This window comes from Pongo pygmaeus, chromosome 9 (genome assembly GCF_028885625.2).
Source record: "Pongo pygmaeus isolate AG05252 chromosome 9, NHGRI_mPonPyg2-v2.0_pri, whole genome shotgun sequence".
Classification (NCBI taxonomy): domain Eukaryota; kingdom Metazoa; phylum Chordata; class Mammalia; order Primates; family Hominidae; genus Pongo; species Pongo pygmaeus.
The window spans coordinates 132,003,378-132,030,739 of NC_072382.2; the positions used below are offsets into that span (position 1 = coordinate 132,003,378).

At 52.3% G+C, this 27,362-nt stretch overlaps 1 protein-coding gene across 2 annotated transcripts in view; it reads left to right on the plus strand.

Moving 5' to 3' along the window:
- Positions 1-27,362, plus strand: part of ST14 (ST14 transmembrane serine protease matriptase) — a 50,866-nt gene that overhangs the window by 15,897 nt on the left and 7,607 nt on the right. For both annotated transcript variants that reach the window (XM_054440489.2, XM_054440490.2), the window contains exons 2-16: positions 12,665-12,824; positions 13,081-13,208; positions 13,455-13,525; positions 14,336-14,493; positions 14,710-14,745; positions 15,051-15,291; positions 18,627-18,766; positions 19,122-19,219; positions 20,794-20,903; positions 21,025-21,155; positions 22,291-22,395; positions 22,761-22,871; positions 22,961-23,074; positions 23,398-23,520; positions 24,396-24,582. In XM_054440489.2, the coding sequence (XP_054296464.2) occupies positions 12,665-12,824; positions 13,081-13,208; positions 13,455-13,525; positions 14,336-14,493; positions 14,710-14,745; positions 15,051-15,291; positions 18,627-18,766; positions 19,122-19,219; positions 20,794-20,903; positions 21,025-21,155; positions 22,291-22,395; positions 22,761-22,871; positions 22,961-23,074; positions 23,398-23,520; positions 24,396-24,582 (1,913 nt within the window). The remainder of the gene's footprint in view (positions 1-12,664; positions 12,825-13,080; positions 13,209-13,454; positions 13,526-14,335; positions 14,494-14,709; positions 14,746-15,050; positions 15,292-18,626; positions 18,767-19,121; positions 19,220-20,793; positions 20,904-21,024; positions 21,156-22,290; positions 22,396-22,760; positions 22,872-22,960; positions 23,075-23,397; positions 23,521-24,395; positions 24,583-27,362) is intronic.

Consider the following 27,362-nt stretch of genomic DNA (forward strand, 5'->3'; position numbering starts at 1 on the left):
GCCTGGAGTCTCACTCTTTCTTGCCCAGGCTCGAGTGCAGTGGTGCAATCTCGGCTCACTGCAACCTCCACCCCCTGGGTTCAAGCGATTCTCCTGTCTCAGCCTCCCGAGTAGCTGGGACTATAGGCGTGTGCCACCACATCCAGCTAATTTTGTATTTTAGTAGAGATGGGGTTTTGCCATGTTGGCCAGGCTGGTTTCAAACTCCTGACCTCAAGTGATCCACTTGCCTCAGCCTCCCAAAGTACTGAAATTACAGGTGTGAGCCACCACATCCAGCCTTGGCTGATTTGTGGTTCTAATGGTTTACGGTTTGGTAGTTTTATAATAGCTCATGACAGTTCCTGCTTGTGTAGGGATGCGATGCATTTCTGTGCCTGATAGTACCATGGTGTCTGCTGCATTCTCCCACAGATGGAGGGGCCAGTCTGCATCTGTGCTCTGTCTTTGGCAAAAATCTGTTCTCAGTTTCAGTAACTCTGCTGTGGTGTATTCTCTTTCCCCACTGGTGTCCTGAGGACTGTGATTCTCGTAGTTATCATTGGTACCTCTTTTTCTAGTTATTATAGGTCTTGCTGTATATACCCACCCCAAGGTCACTGTAATCTCTTAAGTTCTCTGCAGGAGGTTCCTTTGGTCCCAGGGGTTCCTCCATAAAAGTTACCCCTGACAGGGATTTACTTTTCCTTTTTTTTCTCTTGTCTTTTTTTTTTTTTTGAGACGGAGTCTTGCTCTGTTGCCCAGGCTGGAGTGCAGTGGCGCGATCTCGGCTCACTGCAAGCTCCTCCCCCCGGGTTCACGCCATTCTCCTGCCTCAGCCTCCCGAGTAGCTGGGACTACAGGTGCCCACCACCATGCCCGGCTAATTTTTTGTATTTTTAGTAGAGATGGGGTTTCACCATGTTAGCCAGGATAGTCTTGATCTCCTGACCTCGTGATCCACCCGCCTCTGCCTCCCAAAGTGCTGGGATTACAGGCTTGAGCCACCGCACCCGGCCTACTTTTCCTTAAAATTCTTTGAGCTGGCTGTTTGCCCGTCTGGCAATCTGTGAGATACTTTGCGTTAAAAGTGCAGGGATTTTTTCTTTTGGGCTTAACTTTTTTTTTTTTTTTTTTTTTTTTTTTTTTTTTTTTTGTTGAGACGGAGTCTCACTCGGTCACCCAGGCTGGAGTGCAGTGGCGCGATCTCGGTTCACTGCAACCTCTGCCTCCTGGGTTCTAGTGATTCTCCTGCTTCAGCCTCCCGAGTAGCTGGGACTACAGGCCCGTACCACCACGCCTGGCAAATTTTTTGTATTTTTAGTAGGGATGGGATTTCACCGTGTTAGCCAAGATGGTTTCGATCTCCTGACCTCGTGATCCACCTGCCTTGAGCTCCCAGAGTGCTGGGATTACAGGCGTGAGCCACCATGCCTGGCGGGGCTTAACATTTTTAGGGTCCTCAAGTCTGACTGTACATCCTCAGGGGGTCATACGGGGAGTCTTTCTGACTTCCAACTCTATTTGGGCAATGGTTTGATTTCCCACCTTAGCCAACCGGATGAGTGGGGGTTATGCAATAATTGGCTGCCTCTTCTTTCAGCCCAGTTAAAAATTTGTTTTTAGGCTGGGCGCGGTGGCTCACGCCTGTAATCCCAGCACTTTGGGAGGCTGAGGCGGGCAGATCACGAGTTCAAGAGATCGAGACCATCCTGGCAAACACGGTGAAACCCCGTCTGTACTAAAAATACAAAAATTAGCCAGGCGTGGTGGCAGGTGCCTGTAATACCAGCTACTCGAGAGGCTGAGGCAGGAGAATCGCTTGAACCTGGGAGGTGGAGGTTGTGGTGAGCCGAGATGGCGCCATTGCACTCCAGCCTGGGAGACAAGAGCGAAACTCCGTCTCAAAAAAAAATTTTTTTTTGTTTTGCCAATCGCCATCTCCTAAGTTGAGACCATGCTTGCTATGAGCCTTTCTGGCCCCACTAGCTTCCTAGCCTGGCATCAGCCAAGACCTTGTCAGCTCTTGGAGCTACAGGACCTGGGTGAAGAACCTCATCACCTGAGGTTTTCCTCAGGGAGCCAGACTTTCAAGGTGAAGTGAGATGACGTCTCTTTTTGAAGAGGGTGGCAGTTTGTTTTTTCAAACGGCTTGATTTCTAATTTAAGTTTTAGTGGAGGCTTTGGCCTTAGCATCGACTATGCCAACTACGCCCAGTAAGCTGACTGTGCCAGTTCTCATGAGCGGTGCGAGGTCCTAACCAGGTCCATGCACCTTTGTGTCTTTCCACAAGGTCAGACTTATTGATGCAACTTCAATCACACAAGGCACGAGCCGCATGGAGTTCCCAAAGAGACAGCTCTCCTTAGTACTTCCTGTTCACTCCGTAGTCACAGCCTCAGGCATATAGGCTCAAACCACTCCAGTCAATATTGCAAACTATACATAATAATATTCTTAACCAATACATAAAAGTATAGATTAAACATTCCACATCAAAGTGACATTTAACATCAAGAGAAAGGGGATAGGAAAAAGGGTTAACAAACCAGTCCAGGAAGAGCCGCGAAGATAAAAAGAGTCTCCTAGTGTGAGCTGGGTCATTTGTCGGTCTTGCCGGGAAGAGTTTCTGATGTTGGCAGAGCCTTCGTTGGCAGATGCTGGGTGCTTATCATGAGTGACAGCAAAACAGTGTCAGTGAAGAGGGCATCTCGAGCTGCCGAAGTCCTGCTCTTTTTATGGCCACAGAGTCCTCTGGACCAACAGTGAAGTAGTGTGCTTGCGTGTTCCCTTGTCTGGTTGGATGTAGTCTTTATTTATTAAGCAAAACGTCTTGTCCCTGTTGGCAAAGTGCCCTATAAAATGTAAGATGAAGTCTTTTTCTAAGATGGCGTTACTTATGTCAAGGGTGCTCTGTACAAGGCTCCCGGTCCCTTGGCGCGTGGGGAGGGCCCTGGGCAGTGCTGGGAATTGGGACGGAACTTGAAACCTGCAGGAGCTGGCTGCTCGCTGGCAGAGAACCACTGGGTTTCTGTGTTGACGACGTCCTCCCAGCTGGCTGAGTCAGGCCCTGGGGGACTTTCCTTCAGGCTGTAACCAGGTGTGGAGACTTGTGGTTTACTTCCTTCGGTGGGAGTTCTTGGCCGTGGGCCAGCTTTGTGTTCCCCTGATGGGCTGGGGTTACAGATCTACAGATATTTCTGGATCTTCCTTGGGGCCCTGCAGCCCCACCTGTTTTCCAGCAGCTCCTTCTGGCGGGGCGGCTGAGGGCGGTGACGGGTCAAAGGGAAAGGTGGGCAGGCCGGGGTTTTGGGGTGTCTGCCAGCAGCTGGCTGGGCCTGCAGCTGGTCCTGTGCTCTCCCAGGAGGAGCTGGAGTGTGTATTTCTGGGAAAAGTGATAGCCTCAGGGACTTCTGGGACGATGCTTATAACCAATTGTGGGAGGGTCCCCAGGGCGTGGAAGCAAAGTTCGACCTTGCACAGCAGCTTCCCTTCATCCCAGGTGGTTGCTCAAAATAGACCAGCTGAGACTCTAAGCCAGCTTCTCCTGCTGGTGACAGGAAGGGGTGAGCCTCCTGGAAATGGTGGGTGGAGTTTCTCCAGCTTTCAGGTTCCCAAGAATGACCTGGGGCACTTGATAAAAACTTCCAAATCCTAGGCCCTACTCCTGACGCATGACATCAGCATCTCCAGGGAGAGGGGCTTGGGAATCTGGATGTGGAACAAACACTGCATTTGTTTCAGTTGATTTTTATTGTTCTTTTTCACGACCAGACAAGTCCGGGAAATGCTGGGGGTTGCGATCAATGGGAACCGTAGGCTTTTGCAGGTTTCGTGAAAATTGGCTTGTAGAGCGATCGATTACCACTGGTTGGGGAGTGGGTGGGAGGGTTCCAGTGTAGGCTTTCTTTTCCTTTCTCATTTGCCCCTTGGTCATCCCCAGATAAGCACTCAAGTGTCCTCTTTTATGAGGCCCTGTGCTGGGCCCTGGACTGCCATGGTGGCAGGTGGGGTGAAGTCCCGTCCTCAGGAGCCTGCTGACCGCCTGCTCTGTGCACAGCTGCTGGAGCTTCCCCGGGGCTGCTGATTTAACTGGGGAGTGCCTGTCTATGTGGGGTCCCTCCTAGCTGGAGACAGGTCCCTTTTATAATCAGCAGCCTGATGAAGAGGCCTTCCTGCAGTATCCCTCTGGTATCATTCTCAGCTCAGCATTGCCCAGATGACAAACACAGAGTTCGTTCTTGGCAGTCATTCCCTGCTGTCATCTGAGGTGGGCTCGAGCCGTGCTGGGTTTCCGGGGAATCTGGCCAGGATCCAGCACAACCTTGTAGCCAGTCCGGCAGGGAGCGGCCACGAGGTTGTGCTGGCTCGGTCTTTCCCTTGCAAAGGAAGGCATCTTCGACCTGCCACAGAATGCTTTCTTCCCCGGGGAAACCCTTGCAGGTGCTCAGGCTCTACTTTCCTTTCTCGCTTGAACAATTACAGGGTTAGTTTATGGTTCTCATGGCCCTGGTGGGGGTGATGACGTCATGGGATTGAAATCCGTCCCACCTGGGAGTCACTGAGCGTGTCAGTCAAGAGCCTTGGCCACAAATCAGTGGCACTTGGCAGCAGCACACAAATCCAGCCACCCCTGTCCTCGTCTCAGGTCTGAGCAGCACAACTGTGTCCCTAGCTGGTGGCATCGCCCCTGCCCCTTGACCTTGATCTTCAGCCTCAGAAGCAGGTTACCCATTGTCATGTGACTGCCCTTCACGGTCCCTCCCCAGGATTCCAAGGGGCCTCTTGAGGTTTCCAGGTTCAGCCCCTTCCTTCCCAGCAGATCACACCCAACCTTAGCCACATGAGGAATGATCTTTAGAAAGGGTCTGGCCCGAAGCTTCATTTTTCCCTGTCTGCTTTGGTTGGAATCTTGTGTGGCTTTGTGTGCAGTTGGTAGTATTTTTGTTGTTGGTAAGTGTAGGGGCCCTTCCCCATTGCTTTTCTCTAAGGATAACCATGCTCTGAGCTACCCATGGCAAATTCTGGCTTTGGACTTCTTGGTCCCCAGAGCCAGTAGGGTCGTGGGCCCTGGAGAGTTTGCACTCAGTGGCAGGTCTAGTGTGTGTTTGAGGAACCAGGAGAGCGTTCCTCTCAGAGGCAGGATTCTCTGGTTGACTCACACAGAGTTTTGTTGGCTCAGCATTTAGCTTTCAGCCCTGGTGAGTTTCTCTGACTTAATGGGAGTAGGCTGGCTGCAAGAATCTTTCCTATATTATCAAATAAAATAGGTCTCTTTTTTGGCTCTCTAGAAATCAGTGTTTTTTTTCTTTTTGTTTTGGAGAGCCCGGCCTTGGGGAGGATATGCATCTAGTGTGCTTCAGACAATGCGATAAGATAAAATAGGGTGTGCTCCAGGACCTCTCCACTTCCCCTTCCCGGGTTTCTGGATCTGACCCTTCGCTCCCTGCAGAAAGTTGGGTGAGATGACAATGGTCTGATCTCATCCCTGCTGGGTGGGATGGCAGTGGTCCCTCTTGGGTGAGATGGTGGTGGTCTGATTTTGTCCCTGCTGGGTGGGATGGCGGTGGTCTGATTTTGTCCCTGCTGGGTGGGATGGCGGTGGTCCCTGCTGGGTGGGATGGTGGTGATCTGATCTCGTCCCTGCTAGGTGGGATGGTGGGGATCTGATCTCATCCCTGCTGGGTGGGATGGTGGTGATCTGATCTCGTCCCTGCTGGGTGGGATGGTGGTGGTCTGATCCATCCCTCCTGGATGGGATGGTGGTCTGATCTTGCCACTGTTGGGTGGGATGGTGGTGGTCCCTGTTAGATCCGGGCCCTTTAGGGTCTGTACCCTGCTTGTCCTGAGCCCTTTATCCCCAACCTCCCGCCTGGAATTCATTCCTCGTTCCCTTGTCTGAGTGGCCTGGAGCCGAGCTGTGTTTCTGGGTCCTTCGGCCAGGATCTAACTAGAGTGGGCCAGCAGGAAGAGGCTGTGATAGTTACGTGGCCTCTGTCTGTGTTTATGGTAAGCAGACACACCTGGCTTCATAGCACCGTTTTATGTGTGCACCTGCAAAGATGTTTACTTTTAAGAAAGAGAGACAGGAGAAGTGAAAGCAGGCGCAGGCATAGGATCTCTCCTGTCGGCTGTGGCCCCGTAGAGAGGTGTTATGCCTACAGTTGTCTAAGTGTCTAAGTGGATGGGAGTTCCCTGAGACCTCCCCCTTCCTCCTCCCCCACCCAGGAGTGAAAAGAGCTTTGCTGTTTCACTGACTTTATTAACTTTGTGACCTTGGACAGGCCACTCCCTCTCTTTCATTCTCAGTGTTCTTATCAATAAAACGATGGGATTATGCAAGAGTATCTCTGTTACACCTGAAAATGGAGCCAAGAGCTAAGGTTATAAAAGGAAGCAGCCCAGTTACTGATTAGACAGCACTTTTGGGCTGAGTGTAGCCACAGAACTCACACTGCGGGGAGGAGAGAGGACCCACCATTGAGCTAGCACCACTGCTGACAGCCTTGCTCCGTGGCAGAGCCTGGGGTGACCCCCGAGTCAATGCCCTCAGCCACCTTCCCCCTTCTCATGGGAGTCTCTGTCTTCTGTTTCCCTGAATCCTTGCTCCCTGAAGTCTGGAACCTAACCACACTGGGAGGCAGTAAACCAGGACCAGATTCTGGATCTGCCACCAAGTCCTGGGTGACCTTTGCAAAATCAGCATTATTCACTACCTTCTTTCTAGAGCAGGGTGATGGCACCAGCCAGTCTTGAATGAGTCACAGGATTGTCATGAAGAGCCAGGAAGAAAATGGTTGTGAAATTACCCTGTGAATTGGATATACATCTAAACATAATACATTATTATTTTGTTACATTTCTTTTTTTCTTTCTTTCCTTTTTTTTTTTTTTTTTTTTCGAGATGAGGTTCTGCTGTCTCGCCCAGGCTGGAGGGCAGTGGTATGACTATGGTTCACTGCAGCCTCAGCCTCCCTGGGCTCAGATCATCCTCCTGCCTCAACCTCCCGAGTAGCCACGACTACAGGTGCATGCTGCCATGTCTGGCTAGTTTTTTTGTATTTTTGTCTTTCTTACCATTCACTGAGCCATTTGAATTGGGTTTAGCCATGTTGGCCACGCTGATCTCGAACTCCTGGGCTCACGTGATTTCTGCCCACCTTGGCCTTTCACAGTGCAGGTGTGAGCCACCGTGCCTGGCCCTTTTGTTACATTTCTTTTTTTTTTTTGAGACTGCATCTCACTCTGTTGCCCAGGCTGGAGTGTAGTTGTGTGATCTCGGCTCACTGCAATTTCCGCCTCCCAGGTTCAAGCAACTCTTGTACTTCAGCCTCCCAAATAGCTGGGATAACAGGCATCCGCCACCACACCCAGCTAATTTTTTATATTTTTTGTAGAGATGGAGTTTCCCCATGTTGGCCAGGCTGGTCTCGAACTCCTGACCTAGGTGATCCACCCGCCTTGGCCTCCAAAAATGCTGGGATTACAGGCATGAGCCACCGCGCCTGGCCACTTTTGTTACTTTTTTTTTTGAAATGGAGTTTCGCTCTTCTTGCCCAGGCTGGAGTGTAATGGCACGATTTTGGCTCACCACAACCTCTGCCTCCTGGGTTCAAGCGACTCTCCTGCCTCAGCCCCCCGAGTAGCTGGGATTACAGGCGTCCACCACCATGCCTGGCTAATTTTTTTGTATTTTTAGTAGAGATGGGGTTTCACCATGTTGGCCAGGCTGGTCTTGACCTCCTGACCTCAGGTGATCTGCCTGCCTCGGCCTCCCGAAGTGCTGGGATTATAGGCGTGAGCCACCACGCCCGGCCTACATTTCTTATACATATATACACGTACACGGTCTGTTCAGAGTCTAGCCGAAATCTCTGTTTTCTCATTCTTAAATATGATTAGACTACCAGAGGCCACCAGATGTCTAAAGAAAACCTAGCCTGAAAGAAAGTCAAAGGCGAAGTTCCAAAGATAACATAAAAATATCTAGTTGCAGCTGGGTGCAGTGGTGCACACTGTAGTCCCAGCTACTCAGGAGGCTGACGCAGGAGGATTGCTTGAGCCAAGAGTTCAAGACCAGCCTAGGCAACATAGCAAGACCCTGTATCTTAAAAAAAAAAAAAAAAAAAAAAAAGATTGCATTGCATCTATAGCTAATTTTGAGAATAGACATCTTAATATTGAATCATCTAATCCATGAACAGCATATATTGCTCAACTAATTTAAGTCTTTTAGAATTTCTCCCAGCAGTATTTTGCATCTTTCAGTGTACAGCTTTTGTACACTTTTTGTCAGATTTACCTCTAAGTATTTCATATTCTTGAAGCTATTGTAAATGGTGTCTTTTAGTTTTAGTTTCCAGTTTTTCATTGCTGATATGTCAGTACAAAGACAGCTACGGGAGTGTTTCTAGCAGCTCTGTTTGTAATGGCCTCAAATTGGAGACACCCCAAATGTCCATCAATAGGTGAACAGGTAAACACATGTTGTGTGTCCGAACGATGGGATAAATACAGCAACAACCAAAAGGTATGCACTGCTGTGCACACAGGAACCTGCGTGAGTCTCAGAGGAATCATGCGGAGTGAAAGAAGCCAGGTGGAAGAGTGCATACTGCAGAATTCCATTTACATAAAGCTCCGGGAAAAGCAGCCTGAAACAGATGAGTGGTTTCTTGGGGACAGGAAAAGGATTCAGGGAGGAACATGTGGGAGGGGCCAGGAGGAGACTTTGAAGGAGATGGACATGGACATCATCTTAGCTGTGGATGGTTTCATGGGTGCATATGGATGCCCAAAATTGTACACTTAAATATATACACTTTATTTTATGCAATAATACCTCAATGAAGCTATTTTTTAAATTTAATGGAAGGTTTGCAAGAGCAAGTCAAAGAAATTCCCAAAATAGAACCAAACGCTGAAGAAACGCAAACTACGGGAGAGAAAAGATGACAGCTAGAGGCGTAGAGGATCCATTCCTATCTGTGATGTTCCGAAATGTCATCACAATACAGTCTGTTTGGCTATATGTGCTGTTTCATTTGTCTTTCTCACCACTCACTGAGCCCTTTGAATTGGAAGATTTACGACTCTCTTCAGCTCTTGGAAACATCCTTTCAATATTTCTTTGGTAATGGTCTCTTCTCTGCCAGGCTCAGAAAAGATTGGGCTCAAGTATTCTAGAAGACAGAGGTGAGACAAGAAAGGACATTGTTAGAAATACCCAAATCTCCACCTCGGCCCCAAGCAAAAAGACAAAGGCCCCAGCAGTCTCCCACAGTGGATGGGAAAAATAGTCTGGAGAGACTGAATCAAAGAATATGTGGGCTTGAGGACCCCAGGTACAGAGGAAGGCTGTAGAGAGAGGTGAAAAGAAGGGGAATGAGTCTCTTCTCCTACATGTTCCTGAATGCTAGTGGCTGGGTTTAAATCACTCCAGCCAGGAGATTAGAAAATTATTCTCTGGAGCAGTGGAACCATCCACAGGAAGATGTATATAGTCTAACTGTTGGGAGTGCCCAGAAAAAAAATGTTTAGCCACTCACTTGTGTCCCCCCTAGTGAAGCCAGTTGTGGCAAGGCATGCACACAGAGTTTCCAAACAGCCTCCAGGAGCTTGTTTCTAAATAAAAATAACCACCAAGGATCCCCCAGCATTTGAGGAAAGTCTTCAACATGGAAGAGAAAGTCAAAAACAGAGAAAGATACTCAATGGAAATATAAAGATGAGAAGGTTTTGCATTCATGAAACAAATACAAGATGCCATAAAAGAGGAAAATTCAAAGAACCAGAAAGCTCTTAGAAATTAAAATTTTGATACCAAAAATGAAAAACTCAATTGAAAGGTTAAAAATAATGAGATGGATAATACAGAGAAAGGATAAATAGAGGATAAATATAATAAGGATTAAAGAATGGTAGACCAGAGGAAATGAAAGGGAGACATAATCTAAAAAATAAGACAGGAAAATCATTTTCGGAGGCTGAGATGGAAGGATAGCTTGAAGCCAGGAGTTCGAGACAAGCCTGGGCAACGTAGTAAGACCTTGCCTCTACAAAAAATTATAAAAAAATTAACTGGACATGGTGGTGTACAGCTATAGTCCTACCTACTCAGGAGGCTGAAGTGGGAGGATTGCCTGAGCTCAGGAGTTCAAGGTTACAGTGAGCTATGATCAGACCACTGCACTCCAGCGTGGGCAACACAGGAAGACCCTATGTCAAGAAAACAAAAAGACCCAATTCAAAGCACATTCTCAAGGCTTTCAAAGAAAGACAACGAAGTCATAAGTAAAAGATAATGAGTTTATAATATTATCATATTTCTCAAAAGCAAATTAGAAGCTAAAAAACAATGGAGCCCTCAAAATGCTTTCTTTTTTTTGTTTTTGAGACAGAGTTTCACCCTGTCACCCAGGCTGGAGTTCAGTGGCGCAATCTCAGCTCACTGCAACCTCTGCCTCCTAGGTTCAAGCGATTCTCCTGCCTCAGCCTCCTGAGTAGCTGGGATTACATGCACGTGCCACCACGCCCAGCTAATTTTTGTATTGTTAGTAGAGACAGGGTTTCACCATGTTGGCCAGGCTGGTCTCGAACTGCCGACCTCAGATGATCCACCTGCCTCGGCCCCCAAAGTGCTGGGATTATAGGCGTGAGCCACCGCGCCCAGCCTGAGCCCTCAAAATTCTAAGTGAAAATTATTTTAAACCTATAGTTCTATACCCAGCCAAAGTTCCATAAATGTGTGAATGTAGAATTAAGGTATTTTCAGAAACATGCAAAGTATCAAAAAATATTCTTCTCAGAAAGTATATGTTCATCTCTTCTGGGTCTTTGTGGTTAGAAAAAAATTTTTAAAAAGTATGTGTTCCACCAAAATGAAGTGTAAACCAAGAGAGATGAAGACAATGAATCCAGGAAATAGGGGTTTTAACACAGAAGGAGATTAAGGAAAATCCCAGGGTGATGGTGAAGGAAGTTCTAGACAACTTGCTATGAGAAAGGACAGGCGGCTCCAGGACTGTGGCCCTCAGGAAGAATATGAAATAAGTTATTTAACAGATATTACATGTAGAAGATTGAGAAGAGTATTGCAGAGTTCTTAGATTGTATGTAAAGATTTGGGTACAAGTTAAAAAGAAACCCCAGTCAATGAAAATTCACAGCAGGAAAAACAAAGAAATTGTACAAAGAAAGGAAACATAATAGTGAACAATATTTTCACAGGCTAATAATGAAAACCTAGAGTATGGATATAATTTTTTTTAAACTTTGGGCCTGTAACTGTTGGGAGGATGGGGAGAGAAAGGGCGGAAGGACACTAAAATCCATCTTGTCATAATAGAAAGTCAGCCGATGTCTAGATAGATGAGTCAAGAGATTATGGTGTTGGCGTATTATTTAGAAATATAGAGACAGACTCCAGAACAAGCATCTTGAACACATTTTAAGTGGCCGTCTGGGGTGTGTTTCTGTGTGTGATATTAGATCAAGTCACAAATATGGACAATGAGGAAACTAAAATTGGAGTTACAAGTATCCTATCCCAGTAAGGCAGGAGTGAGGAGAATCTTTCATGCAGTGAGTTGATAATGGGTAAATGTGACAAACCAAGACGTATCAGCTTAAATTTACACTGTCGAATTATGAGATCACCACCAGAAGAACAACATCAGGAAACCGTCGAAAGGGCCAACACCTGTGGGTTTGGGATGGGCTGTTGCTTTTGTTGTGAGCTGTACTGAGTGGGTGTGAGGTAGTTAAACTGAGAGTGCCACAGTGCCAGGCCATGGTACGTCCCCACTATTCAGGGCGGGCAGATGGCATGTGCTATGGGCAGAAACCTTCACCGGTCTGTCACTGGGTGCAGCAGACACCCCACCTGCCCCTCCGTATTCTGGCCCCTCACATGGATACCCTCGGCAGGGAGGAACCCAGGGAAGTTGCCATCCTGTCTTTTGGGCGTTTGGTTTGTTTGCTTTTCCCTCTCTTGGGGCTGCGCATGGGTGTGGATTCCCACAGTGGGCCTCTCACTGTGCCTTGAGGTCCTGGACTGGGGTTCCCAAGGTTAAACACAGAGCAGTTTTTTCCATGACAGCACCACCTTTTTACTTTTGGCTGGTTCACCATCAGCAGGGTGAGGCTGCTGGGTAGGGTGTGCAGTTGAGTGCTGGCCACAGGCTCCTGGGCCAGGTGATGGGGGGACTGAATCTGGCAGGGGCTGTGTCCGAGGGAGCAGGGCCTGCTCCTAGAAGTCTGCACAGGGGCACCACAGTTGCCAGTCATGGGCCTGGGCTGGGGCTACCCTTCGAGGCATCCACCCGTGTCGAAGGTGATTCACTGAAGGGGAGACCTCGAGGACCGGGTTCGACAGCCCTTTATTGTGTTTTAATTTAAATGAACAATTCGTGAGCAATGATTGCCTGGTGCTGTCCAGACCCTGAGATCGTGGCCAGGAAGGCCGACCTTGTGTTCCTCCCAGAGCACGCCCAGGGTTCATGTCCCGGGGTCTGCGCTCTGGGCAGTGGTCCTCATGCCTCTGGGGGAAGCCTCCTTCTTCTCACCCAAGCCCCTGCTTTCTTCTCCAAGCCGGACCTCAGAAAATGTGAACATCTTCCCCAGCAGGGCGCAGGGGGAAGAGGGGGTGAGAGGGTCTGAGTGGCGGTGCCTCTCTCCCTGCAGAAAGTGAATGGCTTGGAGGAAGGCGTGGAGTTCCTGCCGGTCAACAACGTCAAGAAGGTGGAAAAGCATGGCCCGGGGCGCTGGGTGGTGCTGGCAGCCGTGCTGATCGGCCTCCTCTTGGTCTCGCTGGGGATCGGCTTCCTGGTGTGGCATTTGCAGTGTGAGTAAAGCTGGGGCTGGCTCCGGGGAGGACGACAAGGGGTGACTGTCCCTCCTCCCTCAGCGGACAGACCCAGGGCCACCTACTGAGGACATGAGGATCTCTTGGCCTCTCTGGAACCCTGATGGGGAGTGATGGGAAGCAGTCAGGGCTGACCCATGGCCCCCTCCCGGCATTCATTCCCCATTGTGGACGGCAAGGGACAGACGGGGGTAGCACCGCCTCCCCTGGCTGAGCGCCTTCTGATCTCACACAGACCGGGACGTGCGTGTCCAGAAGGTCTTCAATGGCTACATGAGGATCACAAATGAGAATTTTGTGGATGCCTACGAGAACTCCAACTCCACTGAGTTTGTAAGCCTGGCCAGCAAGGTGAAGGACGCGGTGAGTGCAGCCTGCCCAGAGCCCTGCCGGGCTGTGTGCCCTGGTGTCCCACCTGCTGGTCAGGGGAGACATACCTCGCCTGTGCTCCCAGGGCCCTGGGATGGGGGTGACCTGCGAAGGGGACCTGGGCCCTGGAGGGGGGTGATCTGCAAAGGGGACCCGGGCCCTGGAGTGGAGGGAGCAGCCCGGGCTTGGGGCAGGGTCATTGCCGTGTGGGGCCCGCCTTGAGTCTCTGCCCTTCCTCAGCTGAAGCTGCTGTACAGCGGAGTCCCGTTCCTGGGCCCCTACCACAAGGAGTCGGCCGTGACGGCCTTCAGGTGGGTGTGGAGAGAAGGCTCAGTGGGATGCACCCCAGACTGGCTGGGGGTATGATTGGGGTACAGTGTGTGGGGCAGGAAGCGGGAGATGGTGCTGGAGGTCCTGGCCTGGAGAGCAAGGAGGGTCCTCACTGTGTCCTCCTGTGCGTTACTTGGCAGCCTGACTCTTCTGCCCCATGACAAAGGTGACTGTAGCTGTTGCTGTGATGAGCTGTCCAAAGGCCTGTGAAGTGTTTGGCATGATGCCAGGATCGGCTGTGATTCTTTGTTGTTTTTCCAAATTTGGGTTTGGGGGAGTTGGGGTATTCAGGCAGGCTTCAATGAGTCCCCACATTTTCTGTGCTTGAGCAGTTTTTCACGCATACTTCTGTAAAAAAATAGACTTTATTCTCAAAGTGCTTTTTATTTTGCTGTTCGTTTGAACCCTGGGGAATGCTGTGTGGCAGGTGGCATTCCCAGTTCCTTTCTCAGGTCAGAAAACAGGCTCAGGAAGGTGACACTCGGTGTGTCCTCGCTTGTGGCCAAACTCCAATGGGTTCCCCTCCTCATTCCTACCCCTGAGAGGCCCCCAGAATCGGTCTGGTTGGGGATGAGACTGTGAGAGCAGAGGGCAAAGGGGCAAGGCCTCTTGCTTCGGGGTGGAAAGAGGGGTGACACAACAGACGAGCTGGGGCAGGGCCTCTGCAGATGGAGGGCCCAGGTGTGCCCCCGTGGGCGGCCCGAGCGGCCCACGTGTCCTGGAGTCGCTCTAGGCGCACGTGGGGGAAATGGGGCCCAGAGCTCCGCCTCAGGCCTCCGCTCTCTCCCCAGCGAGGGCAGCGTCATCGCCTACTACTGGTCTGAGTTCAGTATCCCGCAGCACCTGGTGGAGGAGGCCGAGCGCGTCATGGCCGAGGAGCGCGTAGTCATGCTGCCCCCGCGGGCGCGCTCCCTGAAGTCCTTTGTGGTCACCTCAGTGGTGGCTTTCCGTGAGTCCGAGGGCCAGGGGTGGGCATGGGACTGGCCAGCCTTCCATGGAGTGGGGCTGGGCCCTGGACCATTGCAGGGGACCGGCACTCCCAGGGCCCAGTGCCCCAGAGAGAAGACTACGTGCTGGCAGGGCACCTCCCTTTAGATAATAAGGAAGCAGGAATAAGGAAATGGATTGTATCAGGAAATGCTTCATTCTTCTTCTTATTCTTCAGCCACTGACCCCAAAACAGTACAGAGGACCCAGGACAGTAAGTATCGTGCCCGCCTCCTCTTCTGGGTGGGGAAGAGGGGGGATGTGGCCAGATGCCCTTGAGCCAGTGGGGTCCCCAGAAGCATGTCCCTCTGAATGAAGTATATTATGATGATCTTTCCAGACCCTTCCTCTTCCAGGCCCTTCTGAGAAGCCCCCTTCCTGATTTCCCGAGGCCCAGGGCAGCCTGGGGCATCTCAAAGGGGCCAGGCCTGAGATGCACACCCACGGGGTCTCAGGTTCCTCCCCCAGCTCTGCCCAGCCCTGCCCCCACACATGCCCTTCTTCTTGTCTCCTGCGCAGACAGCTGCAGCTTTGCCCTGCACGCCCGCGGTGTGGAGCTGATGCGCTTCACCACGCCCGGCTTCCCTGACAGCCCCTACCCCGCTCATGCCCGCTGCCAGTGGGCCCTGCGGGGAGATGCCGACTCAGTGCTGAGCCTCACCTTCCGCAGCTTTGACCTTGCGTCCTGTGATGAGCGCAGCAGCGACCTGGTGATGGTATACAACACCCTGAGCCCCATGGAGCCCCACGCCCTGGTGCAGTGAGTACCCCGGGGGGCGGGTGGGGCTGTGGGAGCTTGGCAGCTGCCCTATAGGGGGCCAGCTTCTTCAACGGATTGTGGCACAGGCCTGGGATACAGTATATGACTCTTGGCCACAGGCCACTGCTAAACATCCAGGCAGCAGGAGGCACATGTGGTGTGATCCTCAGCTGGAGCTCCAGTGGAGTCTGGGAGGTGATTTTTCTCAGCCTTGGCAAGGCAGAGGAAGGCTCTATGGTCCCCAGATACCAAATCCAGCCTGTGCAGCCTGTGCAGGGTGTGCCCCCCTGAACTGCCAGAGAGAAGGCACTGCTCACAGTTGTAAAATGTAGGCTTTATTATTCAGGTATATGAAGGCCAACAGATCAGGAGATGACTGCTCTTGAAAAGACAATTTTGATGGCGGGCATGGTAGCTCATGCCTGTAATCTCAGCACTTTGGGAGGCTGAGGCGGGAGGATCTCTTGAGGCCAGGAGTTTGAGACTAGCCTGGGCAACAAGACTGCCTCTATAAAAAAATAAAAAGCTTAGCTGGGTGTGGTGGTGCAAGCCTACTCAGGAGGCTGATGCAGGAGGCTCTCCAGCCCAGGAGGTCGAGGCTGCAGTGAGCTCTGATTGCACCACTGCACTCCAGGCTGGGCAACAGAGCAAGACCCTGTCTCAGGCCACACGAGGAAGCACCAGGTTGGTCAAGGGGTAACAGGAATGAGGGGAAAATGTAAGCAAGAGCCTTTATTATGGGCCGGGCATGGTGGCTCATGCCTGTAAGCCCAGCACTTTGGGAGGCCAAGGTGGCTGGATCACTTGAGGTCAGGAGTTCGAGACCAGTCAAGCCAACCTGGTGAAACCCCGTCTCTACTAAAAATACAAAAATCTGCTGGGTGTGGTGGCGGGTGCCTGTAATCCCAGCTACTTGGGAGGCCAAGGCAGGGGAATCACTTGAACCTGGGAGGCAGAGGTTGCAGTAAGCCGAGATCGAACTACTACACTCCAGCCTGGGCAACAGAGCGAGACTGTGTCTCAAAAAAAATAAATAAATAAAATAAAGAGCCTGTATATGGTTTACACAGAAAAGGCAAGACAAATCAGGGTGAGAGGTTTAGAACTGGCTTGTTTGAATAATTTCAGTAGGCTCTGGGGCATAGGAGCTGTCCCTAGTTCTCTGATACTTGGGCCTGGGGTGGTTAGGGAAAAGAATAGTGGCCCTGAGTGTGAGATCCTTTCGGAGGAGGTGGGTTTGCATAGGGAAGGTTTGCTCGCAGCTGAGTCCTTTCCTATCTGTAAGCATTGGCCAGCCCTCCACAGTCAGCAGGGCCCCAGATGTCAAAGCACCTGCATTACAGAAAACAGAAAGGCGTGGTTAATGTACCTGTGGGATACCCCACGTCAGGGTGGAGCGTACCGCACAGAGGTGCTGTGCGTGGTGGGCGAGCCACCTCTCCTGCACGCGCTGGGCCAGAGCCTTCTGTGGCTGTCTATGGAAATGAGCTGGGCGGACATTTCATTTAGTCCATTAATAATGGGCTAAAATTCAGGCCAAGAACAATCTAGAACCATCTGCTGCCACAGCTTCGTAACCAGGACTTCTTTTCCATCTCTCTAATTTATTAATTGTACAACAAAGAAGTACATGGTCCCAGTAGGAAAAAGAAATCGACAAGCAAAAGGAAGATTAAAGTCACTTGTCATCTTACTGCCTAGAAATAACCACTGTTAATTCTTTTTCTTTGAGATGGAGTCTCGCTCTGTTGCCCAGGCTGGAGTGCAGTGGCAAGATCTCGGCTCACTGCAACCTCCACCTCCTGGGTTCAAGCGATTCTCCTGCTTCATCCTCTCGAGTAGCTGGGATTACAGGCACGTGCCACAACACCCAGCTAATTTTTTTTTGTATTTTTAGTAGAGATGGGGTTTCACCATGTTGGTCAGGCTGGTCTCGAACTTCTGACCTCAGGTAATCTGCCCGCCTTGGCCTCCCAAAGTGCTGGGATTACAGGCATGAGCCACAGCACCCGGCCAAATTTTTGATGTCTATTCTCCCAGCCTTTTTTGCCGTGTGTGATAAGAAATAGGATTATCCTGTGCATTCAGTCTCATTACCTGCTTTAACAAATGAAGTATATTATAATGATCTTTCCAAATCAGTCACCCTCTCTCTCAGGGTTTTTGTAAGGTTGCATTGTTTAGAAGGAGGGGACACAATCAGGATGCCACGGTTGTGAGCAGTGTGGACTCTGGAGCTTGAATGCCTGAGTTTAAATTCTAAGCCTGCCACTTATTAACCATGAGATGTTGGGCACGTTACTGAAGATCTCTGTGTCTGTTTCCTCACCTCTGAGATAAGGATAATAGTATCTACTTCATAGAGCTGTTATGAAGATTATGAGTTAATAGATTTAAGAGCACCGAGAACCATGCCAAGCATGTTCTTCTTCTTTTTTTTTTTTGAGTCTCCTGGTCACCCAGGCTGGAGTGTGCAGTGGCGCAATCATAGCTCACTGTAACCTTGAACTCCTGAGGCTCAAGCAATCCTCTGGCCTCGCCCCGGAGTAGCTGGGACTACAGGCAAGCGCCACCGTGCCCAGCTAGTTTTTTTGATTATGGAGATGAGGTGTCACTGTGTTACCCAGGCTGGTCTGAAACTCCTGGCCTCAAGCAATTCTCCTGCCTCGGCCTCCCAACGGGCTGGGATTATAGGCCCGACCTTGGCGTGTGCTTAATAAATGTTGGTTGTTACTACTGCTGTTGTTCTGATTGAGCCCACAGTTTATTGGGCATGTATTGTGTCTAGGGTGTTGCTCTTTTTTTTTTTTTTTTCTGAGACAGAGTCTCGCTCTGTCGCCCAGGCTGGAGTGCAGTGGCGCGATCTCAGCTCACTGCAACATCCGCCTCCCGGGTTCCAGCGATTCTCCTGCCTCAGCCTCCCGAGTAGCTGGGATTACAGGTGTGCACCATGACGCCCAGCTAATTTTTGTATTTTTAGTAGAGACGGGATTTCACCAGGTTGGCCAGGCTGGTCTCGAACTCCTGACCTCAGGTGATTCACCCGCCTCGGCCTCCCAAAGTGCTAGGATTACAGGCGTGAGCCACCGCGCCCAGCTGGGTGTTGCTCTTTTAAACAAAGGTGAACGGTTTATCACTAACTCCTTCCATCAGAGATTGTGTGGGGGAGGGACTTACTTGAATGAAGGTCTTTTTGACTCCATTCTTGGCCTCTGTGGATGGGACCAGAGTTAGGGTTGGGGTCCTCAGGCACCTCTGCCTGGGAGCCTGTTTTGGGTGTGTGAGAAACTTGGGTTCTGTCTGCTCTTCCTAATGCCCGCCCTCTGCCCCCACAGGTTGTGTGGCACCTACCCTCCCTCCTACAACCTGACCTTCCACTCCTCCCAGAACGTCCTGCTCATCACACTGATCACCAACACTGAGCGGCGGCATCCCGGCTTCGAGGCCACCTTCTTCCAGCTGCCTAAGATGGGCAGTAAGGAAGGGCAGGGCAGGGCGGAACTGCCCTCGGGCCGCGGAGAAGGGGAAGGCTTTAGTGGGGGTGACCAGAGCTTAGGAGGCCACAGGCTAGACCCCGTGGTTGGCGAGCTGGCCTAGGTCAGCAGCAGAGGCTGAAGCTTGAGCCAAAGGCATCTATCTGGCCGACCGCCTGGGTCAGGAGCCCTCCCGAAGCTTTGGCACCTGGCACGTGGCCTTCCTGGCTGTGCACTTGCTGTGCAGCATCCAGGCGTCCAGGAGGCAGCTCCAGGCCTCAGGCTGCAGAGCCCTCGCCGGCCTGCTTGGCCGGGCAGGTTCCTGATCCTCTTGCTTTCTCCCACCTTTCCTCTCAGGCTGTGGAGGCCGCTTACGTAAAGCCCAGGGGACATTCAACAGCCCCTACTACCCAGGCCACTACCCACCCAACATTGACTGCACGTGGAACATTGAGGTAGGAGCTATGGGGTGTGTGAACGTGTGTGTGTGTGAGCATGTATGTGCACGTGTGTATGTCTCCCTGTGTGGATGTGTGCATATGTGTGTGCATGTGTGTGCATGTGTGTGTGCGTGTGTGTGTGTGTGTGAGAGAGAGAGGTGGATGGCAAATGAGGAAGACAGAAGAAAGGGAAGGGGAGATCCTTTATCAACCCCAAAGAGGCAGCCAGACGTGGTGACTCACACCTGTAATCTCAGCACTTTGGGAGACCAAGGCAGGAGGATCACTTGAGGCCAGGAATTCAAGACCAGCCTGTGTAACATACTGAGGCTTGATCTCTACAAAAAAGTACAAAAATTATCCAGGCATGGTGGTGCACGCCTGTAGTCCCAGCTACTCAGGAGGCCGAGGTGGGAGGATCACTTAAACCCGGGAGTTTAAGGCTACAGTAAACTATGACAGTGCCATTGCACTCCAGCCTGGGCAACAGTGAGACCCTGTCTCAAAAAACAACAAAAACAAATAAACCCCAAAGAGACCATGTGTCTCAGGGCCCAGGGTGGGGTCAGGTCTTCCTGCAGTGTCAGGCAGACCCAGACTCTTATCCTAGCTCCTTGTCAGGTGATGGAACGACCTGGGCAGTTGCTGAAGCTCCCTGGGCCTCAGCTTGCCCCTAGGTGAAGTGAGGGTGATAGTGCCTGAGTCTCAGAGGTGCCATCAGGAAGAAATCAAAGAAGGCGTGTGAGACAAGAGAGTCGCCTGTCTGTGCTGCTCACGCCATCCCAGCCAGAGCTGCCTCCCTTTCCTTTCTTTAAAAATGCCAGGAGGTCCGGGCGCAGTGGCTCACGCCTGTAATCCCAGCACTTTGGGAGGCCAAGGCTGGTGGATCATGAGGTCAGGAGTTCGAGACCAGCCTGGGCAACATGGTGAAACCCTGTCTCTACTAAAAATACAAAAATTAGCCGGGTGTGGTGGCGGGCGCCTGTAATCCCAGCTGCTCGGGAGACTGAGGCAGGAAAGTAGCTTGAACCCGGGAGCCGGAGGTTGTGGTGAGCCGAGATCTTGCCACTGTACTCCAGCCTGGGTGACAGAGTGAGACTTCATCTCAAAAAAAAAAGAAAAGAGGCCGGGTGTGGTGGCTTGCGCCTGTAATCCCAGCACTTTGGGAGGCCGAGGCGGGCAGATCACCTGAGGTCAAGAGTTTGAGACCAGCCTGACCAACATGGTGAAACCCCATCTCTACTAAAAATACAAAAAAAATTATCTGGGTGTTGTGGCGTGTGCCTGTAATCCCAGCTGCTCGGGAGGATGAGGCAGGAGAATGGCGTGAACCCGGGAGGCGGAGGTTGCGGTGAGCCGAGATCTTGCCACTGCACTCCAGCCTGGGCGACAGAGCAAGACTCCATCCCAAAAAACAAACAAACAAACCAACAAACAAACAAACAAAAACACTGAGAACTTTCCAACCTGTCTTGGTGATGGAAGGCATACGTCTGTCCCTGGTCCATGCCACCGCCTCCCTTTGACGTCCTCAGGTTCAGGGAGGCGGGAGGGAAGCCGCACATTCCCAGCAGCCTCTCTTCCCTCAGGTGCCCAACAACCAGCATGTGAAGGTGCGCTTCAAATTCTTCTACCTGCTGGAGCCCGGCGTGCCTACGGGCACCTGCCCCAAGGACTACGTGGAGATCAATGGGGAGAAGTGAGTCCCCAGGGGTATGGGGGCTGCCGGGCCCATGCTGCAGGGGGAGGGGTCCCACCAGACCCCTAGTCCCCCGGCTCCCAGCTGTCCCTCCTCACCTTGTGCCCCACCCCCGCTCCAGGTACTGCGGAGAGAGGTCCCAGTTCGTTGTCACCAGCAACAGCAACAAGATCACAGTTCGCTTCCACTCAGATCAGTCCTACACTGACACCGGGTTCTTAGCCGAATACCTCTCCTACGACTCCAGTGACCGTGAGTGAACATTGTTGGCAGGAGGGCTGGCGGGGGCCTGCACCGCATGTTCTGTCTACCCTGCATCTCGTTAGCATCATGCTTTGCTGATTCTAAAATGCTGGAGAACGTAAGAGCATCTCGCCCCTCCCGTAGCTTTGGGAGGAAAACACGCTACCTTTGATGCATTAATTAAAGCAGGCTGGCTGTGAGCGCTGGTACACACCGTGCCCCTCTGGGTTGCAGTCCCAGCATGAGGTACCTGCGGCTGGAGACGCCCCTCATCTGAGCTCCCCCGGCCATCTGTCCCTCAGGCCCACCTTCACCGTGACTTTGATCATCTGTGCTTGCCTCTGTGGCCTGTTAGCACCGTTAGGATTCACAGCGTAATTTTGAGACACATTAGGAAGCACCGTTGGCTGTATGAGCAGTGGTTCTTCCACATATACAACGTGTTTTTATTTCAACCCTGCGTCGTAGAATAACCTTGGGAAGACATTTAACTATGCTTAGGAATCCGAATTTAAGGTAAAATTCAAGGGCCTGGCTCACCACCAAAAGTACACTTGGATGAACCGACACCTTTGATCTAAACACTTACCTGTGACTGAAGTGTACCTGTGCCGAGGTGGTGACAATGGTCTCCTTACAACTTTGTCATCTGCAAAGTGGTCAGATGCCTCTGGATTTCAGAAACATTGAAATATGGAAAATGTTTAGAGTGAAGAAAGTGCGTGATGCTGCACTACATTTGGATAGGACACATCACATGCATTGGGGACCAGCTGAGCGTCACAGGCGGGGCCTGGCCCTCAGGGGCACCAGGCAGCCCAGCACACAGGGCAGGGCAGGGCCTGCGACCAGCCGGCCTCACTGCAGGGCACCTGGGGCTTCCTGGGCTTCGATCCTCAGTGGTGGGGAGGGACCCTGCCAGCCCAGGTTGGAGTCTGTAGCCAGCCCTCTTCCCACACTAGCAGCAGGTGCAGGAACCCCTTTGTCACAGCTTGGTGGGCCTGGGCAATCCCTGCCCGGGGCCACAGCACCCGCCCTGCTCCTGTGTGTTTGTGGCTGGGAGGTTGGCCTGAGGGAGGGAGCCGGGAGCCAGCGGAGGGAGGTGAGTGGGTGCTGGGGGCCTCAGGCCTGCTTGTGCCCACAGCGTGCCCGGGGCAGTTCACGTGCCGCACGGGGCGGTGTATCCGGAAGGAGTTGCGCTGTGATGGCTGGGCCGACTGCACCGACCACAGCGATGAGCTCAACTGCAGTGAGTCGGGCTGGGAGCCCGGGTCTCCCCACCCTCCTTCCCTGCCCTGCCCGTGTCCCATGGCCCTGCAGGCTGGCTGGCTGCTGAGGCAGAAAGGCCGGAGGTGGTGGGAGTTTTTGCTCTCGGCCCTGTGTAGAGACCTCTGGCCCCCCTCCCCACCCTGCCATATGGAGATGTTGGCCTATGGGGCAGGTGGTGGGGTGTCTCGGAGGTGCTAGGTCAGCTTAGTAGCTGGTGGAGCAGGGCCACCTGGGCCTCTCTTTAGATCGGAAAGTGGTCCCCAGGTAGCTCTGATCACCTGGGCATCCTGGGGAAGCAGTGAGTGATGAGGGCCTCACGGCCGACCTCCCCTTACCCTGCTCCAGGTTGCGACGCCAGCCACCAGTTCACCTGCAAGAACAAGTTCTGCAAGCCCCTCTTCTGGGTGTGCGACAGTGTGAACGACTGCGGAGACAACAGCGACGAGCAGGGGTGCAGTGAGTGCTGGGGAGGGGCTGCCTGGGCGGGCAGGTGGGCGGGGCGACTCACGGTGGCTCCTGGTGGCTGAGTCCCGGTGCCTCTCCAGGTTGTCCAGCCCAGACCTTCAGGTGTTCTAATGGGAAGTGCCTCTCGAAGAGCCAGCAGTGCAATGGGAAGGACGACTGTGGGGACGGGTCCGACGAGGTCTCCTGCGCCAAGGGTGAGGCCCGCCCCACCCACATTCCTGCTGGGGGCCTCGTCCCTGGAGGAGGCTGCCCTGAGCACACGCACATGCAGGACGCCCCGAGTTTAATGAACACAAATCACCTGTGTGTTAAGTGTGATGAGAAAGGGCTCCGGTTGGGGGAGAACTTTCCAGAAGGTGGAGAACCTGTAGCAGTGTGGGAGGCCAGTGGGTGTGGATGGGGCAGGCCTGGGTGAGGGGTAAGGTGCAGGGGCCATGAAGCGCCATTGGTGGTTTCTGGCTTCTGGTCGGATGCTGCAGAGGAATTGATCCCCTCCCTCGTCCTCCTCCTTGAACAGTGAACGTCGTCACTTGTACCAAACACACCTACCGCTGCCTCAACGGGCTCTGCTTGAGCAAGGGCAACCCTGAGTGTGACGGGAAGGAGGACTGTAGCGACGGCTCAGATGAGAAGGACTGTGGTGAGCAGGGCATCCGAATATGGTTGTGCAGGTTGTTCACTGTGTGAAGTGCCCACCAGAAGGTGCACCTGGAGGTGCAATCCTGCCAGCACCTCACTTAGCAGCTCTGTGCTTGGGTGAGCGGGCGCGTGTCCTGGAGGAAATAGTAGCCTTGCCAGTTGGCATGAAGGCACCACCCCACGGGCTGGCTCTGGTCTTGGAGAAAGGCCCGTACCGCCAGCATCTCAGCGCCTCTGTAGCATGGCGAGGTCGTGGCTGCAGTGTGTTGCTGGCCCCTGCTATGTAGACACAACTGTGGAGCAGTAGCCTGGAGAAGGGCGGCCCAGCTCACCCAAGCCCAAGGCAGGGTGTCACCCTTGCCTGCCCATACTTTAATTTGCAGTCTCCGTGTTTCAGAAGCGCTGGCTGGCCACAGGTTAGATTTGAGCACAGCTACAGCTGTCCTGTGACCTCACGTCAGCAGTTCATTCGTCCCTCTGAGAGCTGTGCCCTTCAGCATTCAAAAATGCTTCTCCCTGCTCCATGCCGCCCCCTCCCCTGTGAGGTCCCAAATTATGTCAAATCAGGCAGATGACACCCAAATCAAAGTGAAGCTGACCAGCCAGCCTCTGGAGGCCCTCGCTGCATTTGTGAGGGAGGGGGAGGTGGGAAGATGAGGGTTTGAATTTGGGAGAAGGAGGGGCATGCTGGAAGGGAGTCTGTGAAGCTCAAAGATAGTTTTGGGGGTCCCTCACACCCTGGCCATGCCAGCAGTGCTGTGCACGCCAAAAGCTGGCTTCCTCAAACAGGGTCTCCTGGCACCCACTGCATATCCCCTTGGGGTTCGACGTGCCCACCTTGACTTGCTGCCCTCTGGTTCTCTGCCCCCTCTGCAGACTGTGGGCTGCGGTCATTCACGAGACAGGCTCGTGTTGTTGGGGGCACGGATGCGGATGAGGGCGAGTGGCCCTGGCAGGTGAGCCTGCACGCTCTGGGCCAGGGCCACATCTGCGGTGCTTCCCTCATCTCTCCCAACTGGCTTGTCTCCGCCGCGCACTGCTACATCGATGACAGAGGATTCAGGTGGGTCTCTGGGTGGGCAGCAGGGAGCTTCCTTGCATCTGGGAGACATGCCAGGATAGGTTGGCACTGAGGCAGGGCATTGGAGGGGTGGCCACATGTGTTAGTCCATTCTTGAGTTGCTCTAAAGAAATACCTGAGACTGGGTCATTTATAAAGAAAAGAGTTTATTTGGCCCATGGTTCTGCAGGCTGTATAGGAAGCGTGGCACCAGCCTCTGCTTCTGGTGAGGGCCTCAGGGAGCTTCCATCCATGGCAGAAGGTGAAGGGGAGGAGGCACATCACATGGCAAGAGCAGGAGCAAGAGAGAGCAGGAGGAGGTCCCAGACTCTTAAGCAGCCAGTATCGTGTGAACTCAGAACTCACCCATCACCATGGGAAGGGCACCAAAACATTCACGAGAGATCCGTGACCAAAACACCTCCCACCACGTCCCACCTCCAACACTGGGGATCCTATTTCAACATGAGATTTGGAGGGGACAAGCATCCAAACCAAATGCGGATTTCAGAAACACTGAAATATGGAAAGTTTTCATATGAATATGGATATCCATTTTCATATGGATATGGAAAATCCCAGGACGGGGCTTAATAACAGTAATAATAAAAACTCACTGTATTCGGTGCCCACTCTCAGCCAAGTGCTGTCTCTTTGCCTCTTCTAAAACCCCCTAGCAAGTTAGGCAGGTCGATTTTATCCTCACTACAGAAAGTAAGGTTCAGAGAAGTAGGGATGTTTGCTTGAGGTGGCACAGCTGTTAAGTGGCAGAGCCAGACTTGAGCACAGGAATGGTCTCTGGTGAGTCTGCACTGCGCAACTCCTCGGATTGGCCAACGTGAGCTTTGGATTCATGCTCCAGCTCTGGCTTGCCGGTGGCCCTGGGCAGGTTATTCAAACTTCCTAGGCCTTGGGTTCTTCACTGATGATAGTGACGGTATCAGTTCCCACCCTTAGAGTTGTGAGAATTAAATACGATGCTGTACTTGAGACACTTTGCGCTGTGCCTGGCACATAGTAGGTGCTCAGCATGTCATGGCCTCAGACACACAGGCAGATGAGAGGCCTGGAAGGGTCACGTGGGCATCCCAGGAACAGGGGCACAATGCCGGGCTGCGCTATTTGTGTCTTAGCTCCCGGCCTCTCTAGGCGTCTGGCCATTGGCTGAAGGAAGGAGTGTTAGGGCCTGGCTTGCTCTGAAGAGGCAGGCGCAGGGGCATGGGCCTTCCAGGAGAATCCAACCTCGGGAGAAGGGGATGCGCTTTCTGCTGGCTGCGTGCTTTTCCATGGTAGGCAGCTCCGGGAGCAGGCGATCCAAGCCCTCAGCTGCCCTTTGCAGGGAGGAGAGATGGGCCCACAGCAGGAGGGAGGCCTGTGGCACAGATGGAGTATGCTCAGACCCATACACAGGGCGTGGGTGATGGAGACGGACAGCAAGAGCCTGTGGGGAGTGGACCAGTTCCATGGTCCCCAGCTTCGCTGGGTGCTTCACATGTGGCTTTGTGCAGCCTGAGGCTGTCCCTTGTCTCATTTTGTCACACTCAACTCCACCCAGAGCAGGAATGATTTTTTTTTTTCTTGGAGTAATGGGAGCTCATTTAAGAATTTTGTGTGTGTGTGTGGGTCTGTGTGTGTGAGTCAGAGTCTCACTGTGTCACCCAGGCTGAAGTTCAGTGGTGCAAATCATAGCTTGCTACAGTCTTGAACTCCTGGGCTTGAGCAATCCTCCTGCCTCAGCCTCCCGAGTAGCTGACTACAGGCACATGCCACCATGCCCAGCTAGTTTGAAATTTTTGTAGAGACAGAGCCTTGCTACATTGCTAAGCTTGGCCTCCAACTCTTAGGCTGAAGCGATCCTCTCATCTTGGCCTCCCAAAGTGCTGGCGTTACAGATGTGAGCCACCATGCCTGGCCCGACCACTTCTCTTTGAGGTTGGCTTCTGTACCTCTTTAACATGCCCCATTCTTTCTTTTTTTGAGCCATGTCCTTGCTTTCTGGCACTACCAGGTACAATAGGCTCATCTTGTGTTTCCCCAGCCCAGCCCTAGGACCAGTCATTTCTCCAAGGAGTCCTTTACTGGGGATGGTATTTAGAAACCAAGGTCTGGTTTCTTAGTGTGTTCATTGTCCCCATGGTGTCATGTCCAGGCCCAGTCAGCAGGTGGAGCTAGGAAATGGCTGCGTGCATACTAAGAACTCCCCTGCCGTCCTGCACTGCTTCCTCTTTTACTTTGCTTCATTGCTTTCTTTCTCATTTCCTTTTCCTTCATCGTGTGTTGATCATCAGTCCTGCTTCTGCCAACGAGTAGTGCAATTAATATTCAACACCCATGGTTACTATTGACACTAGAGAGACCAACATGAATAGGACTTGCTCCCTGAAGATTGTGGGTCACAGACTTGTAAGGGCAGGGACAAGACATGACACACACGTGCAGTAAGTGCTGTGCCAGGGCTGTGTCCAGGCTCCCTCGGGCCCAGCATGTGGAGTTTAGAATTCTAAACCCATATGCCTGAGAGACTGGGGAGGGCGCCTATTGGGAACACTCAACATGGGTGTCTGAACTGAGGGTTGAAGGTGAGGGTATTTGTCAGCTGGACCAGGTGGCTCAGACCTTCCAGACAAAGGGAGTGTCGTGTGCAGAGGCAGGGAGGTGTGAGGTGTGCAGGGGCCTGGTGTCAAGGGGCCCTGAGCACATGGCTAAGTCATCATGCATTCATCGGGCACTGCCGGGAGGTGGCATCACGTTGCGGTTAAATGCACAGGCTGCCTAGGTTCCAA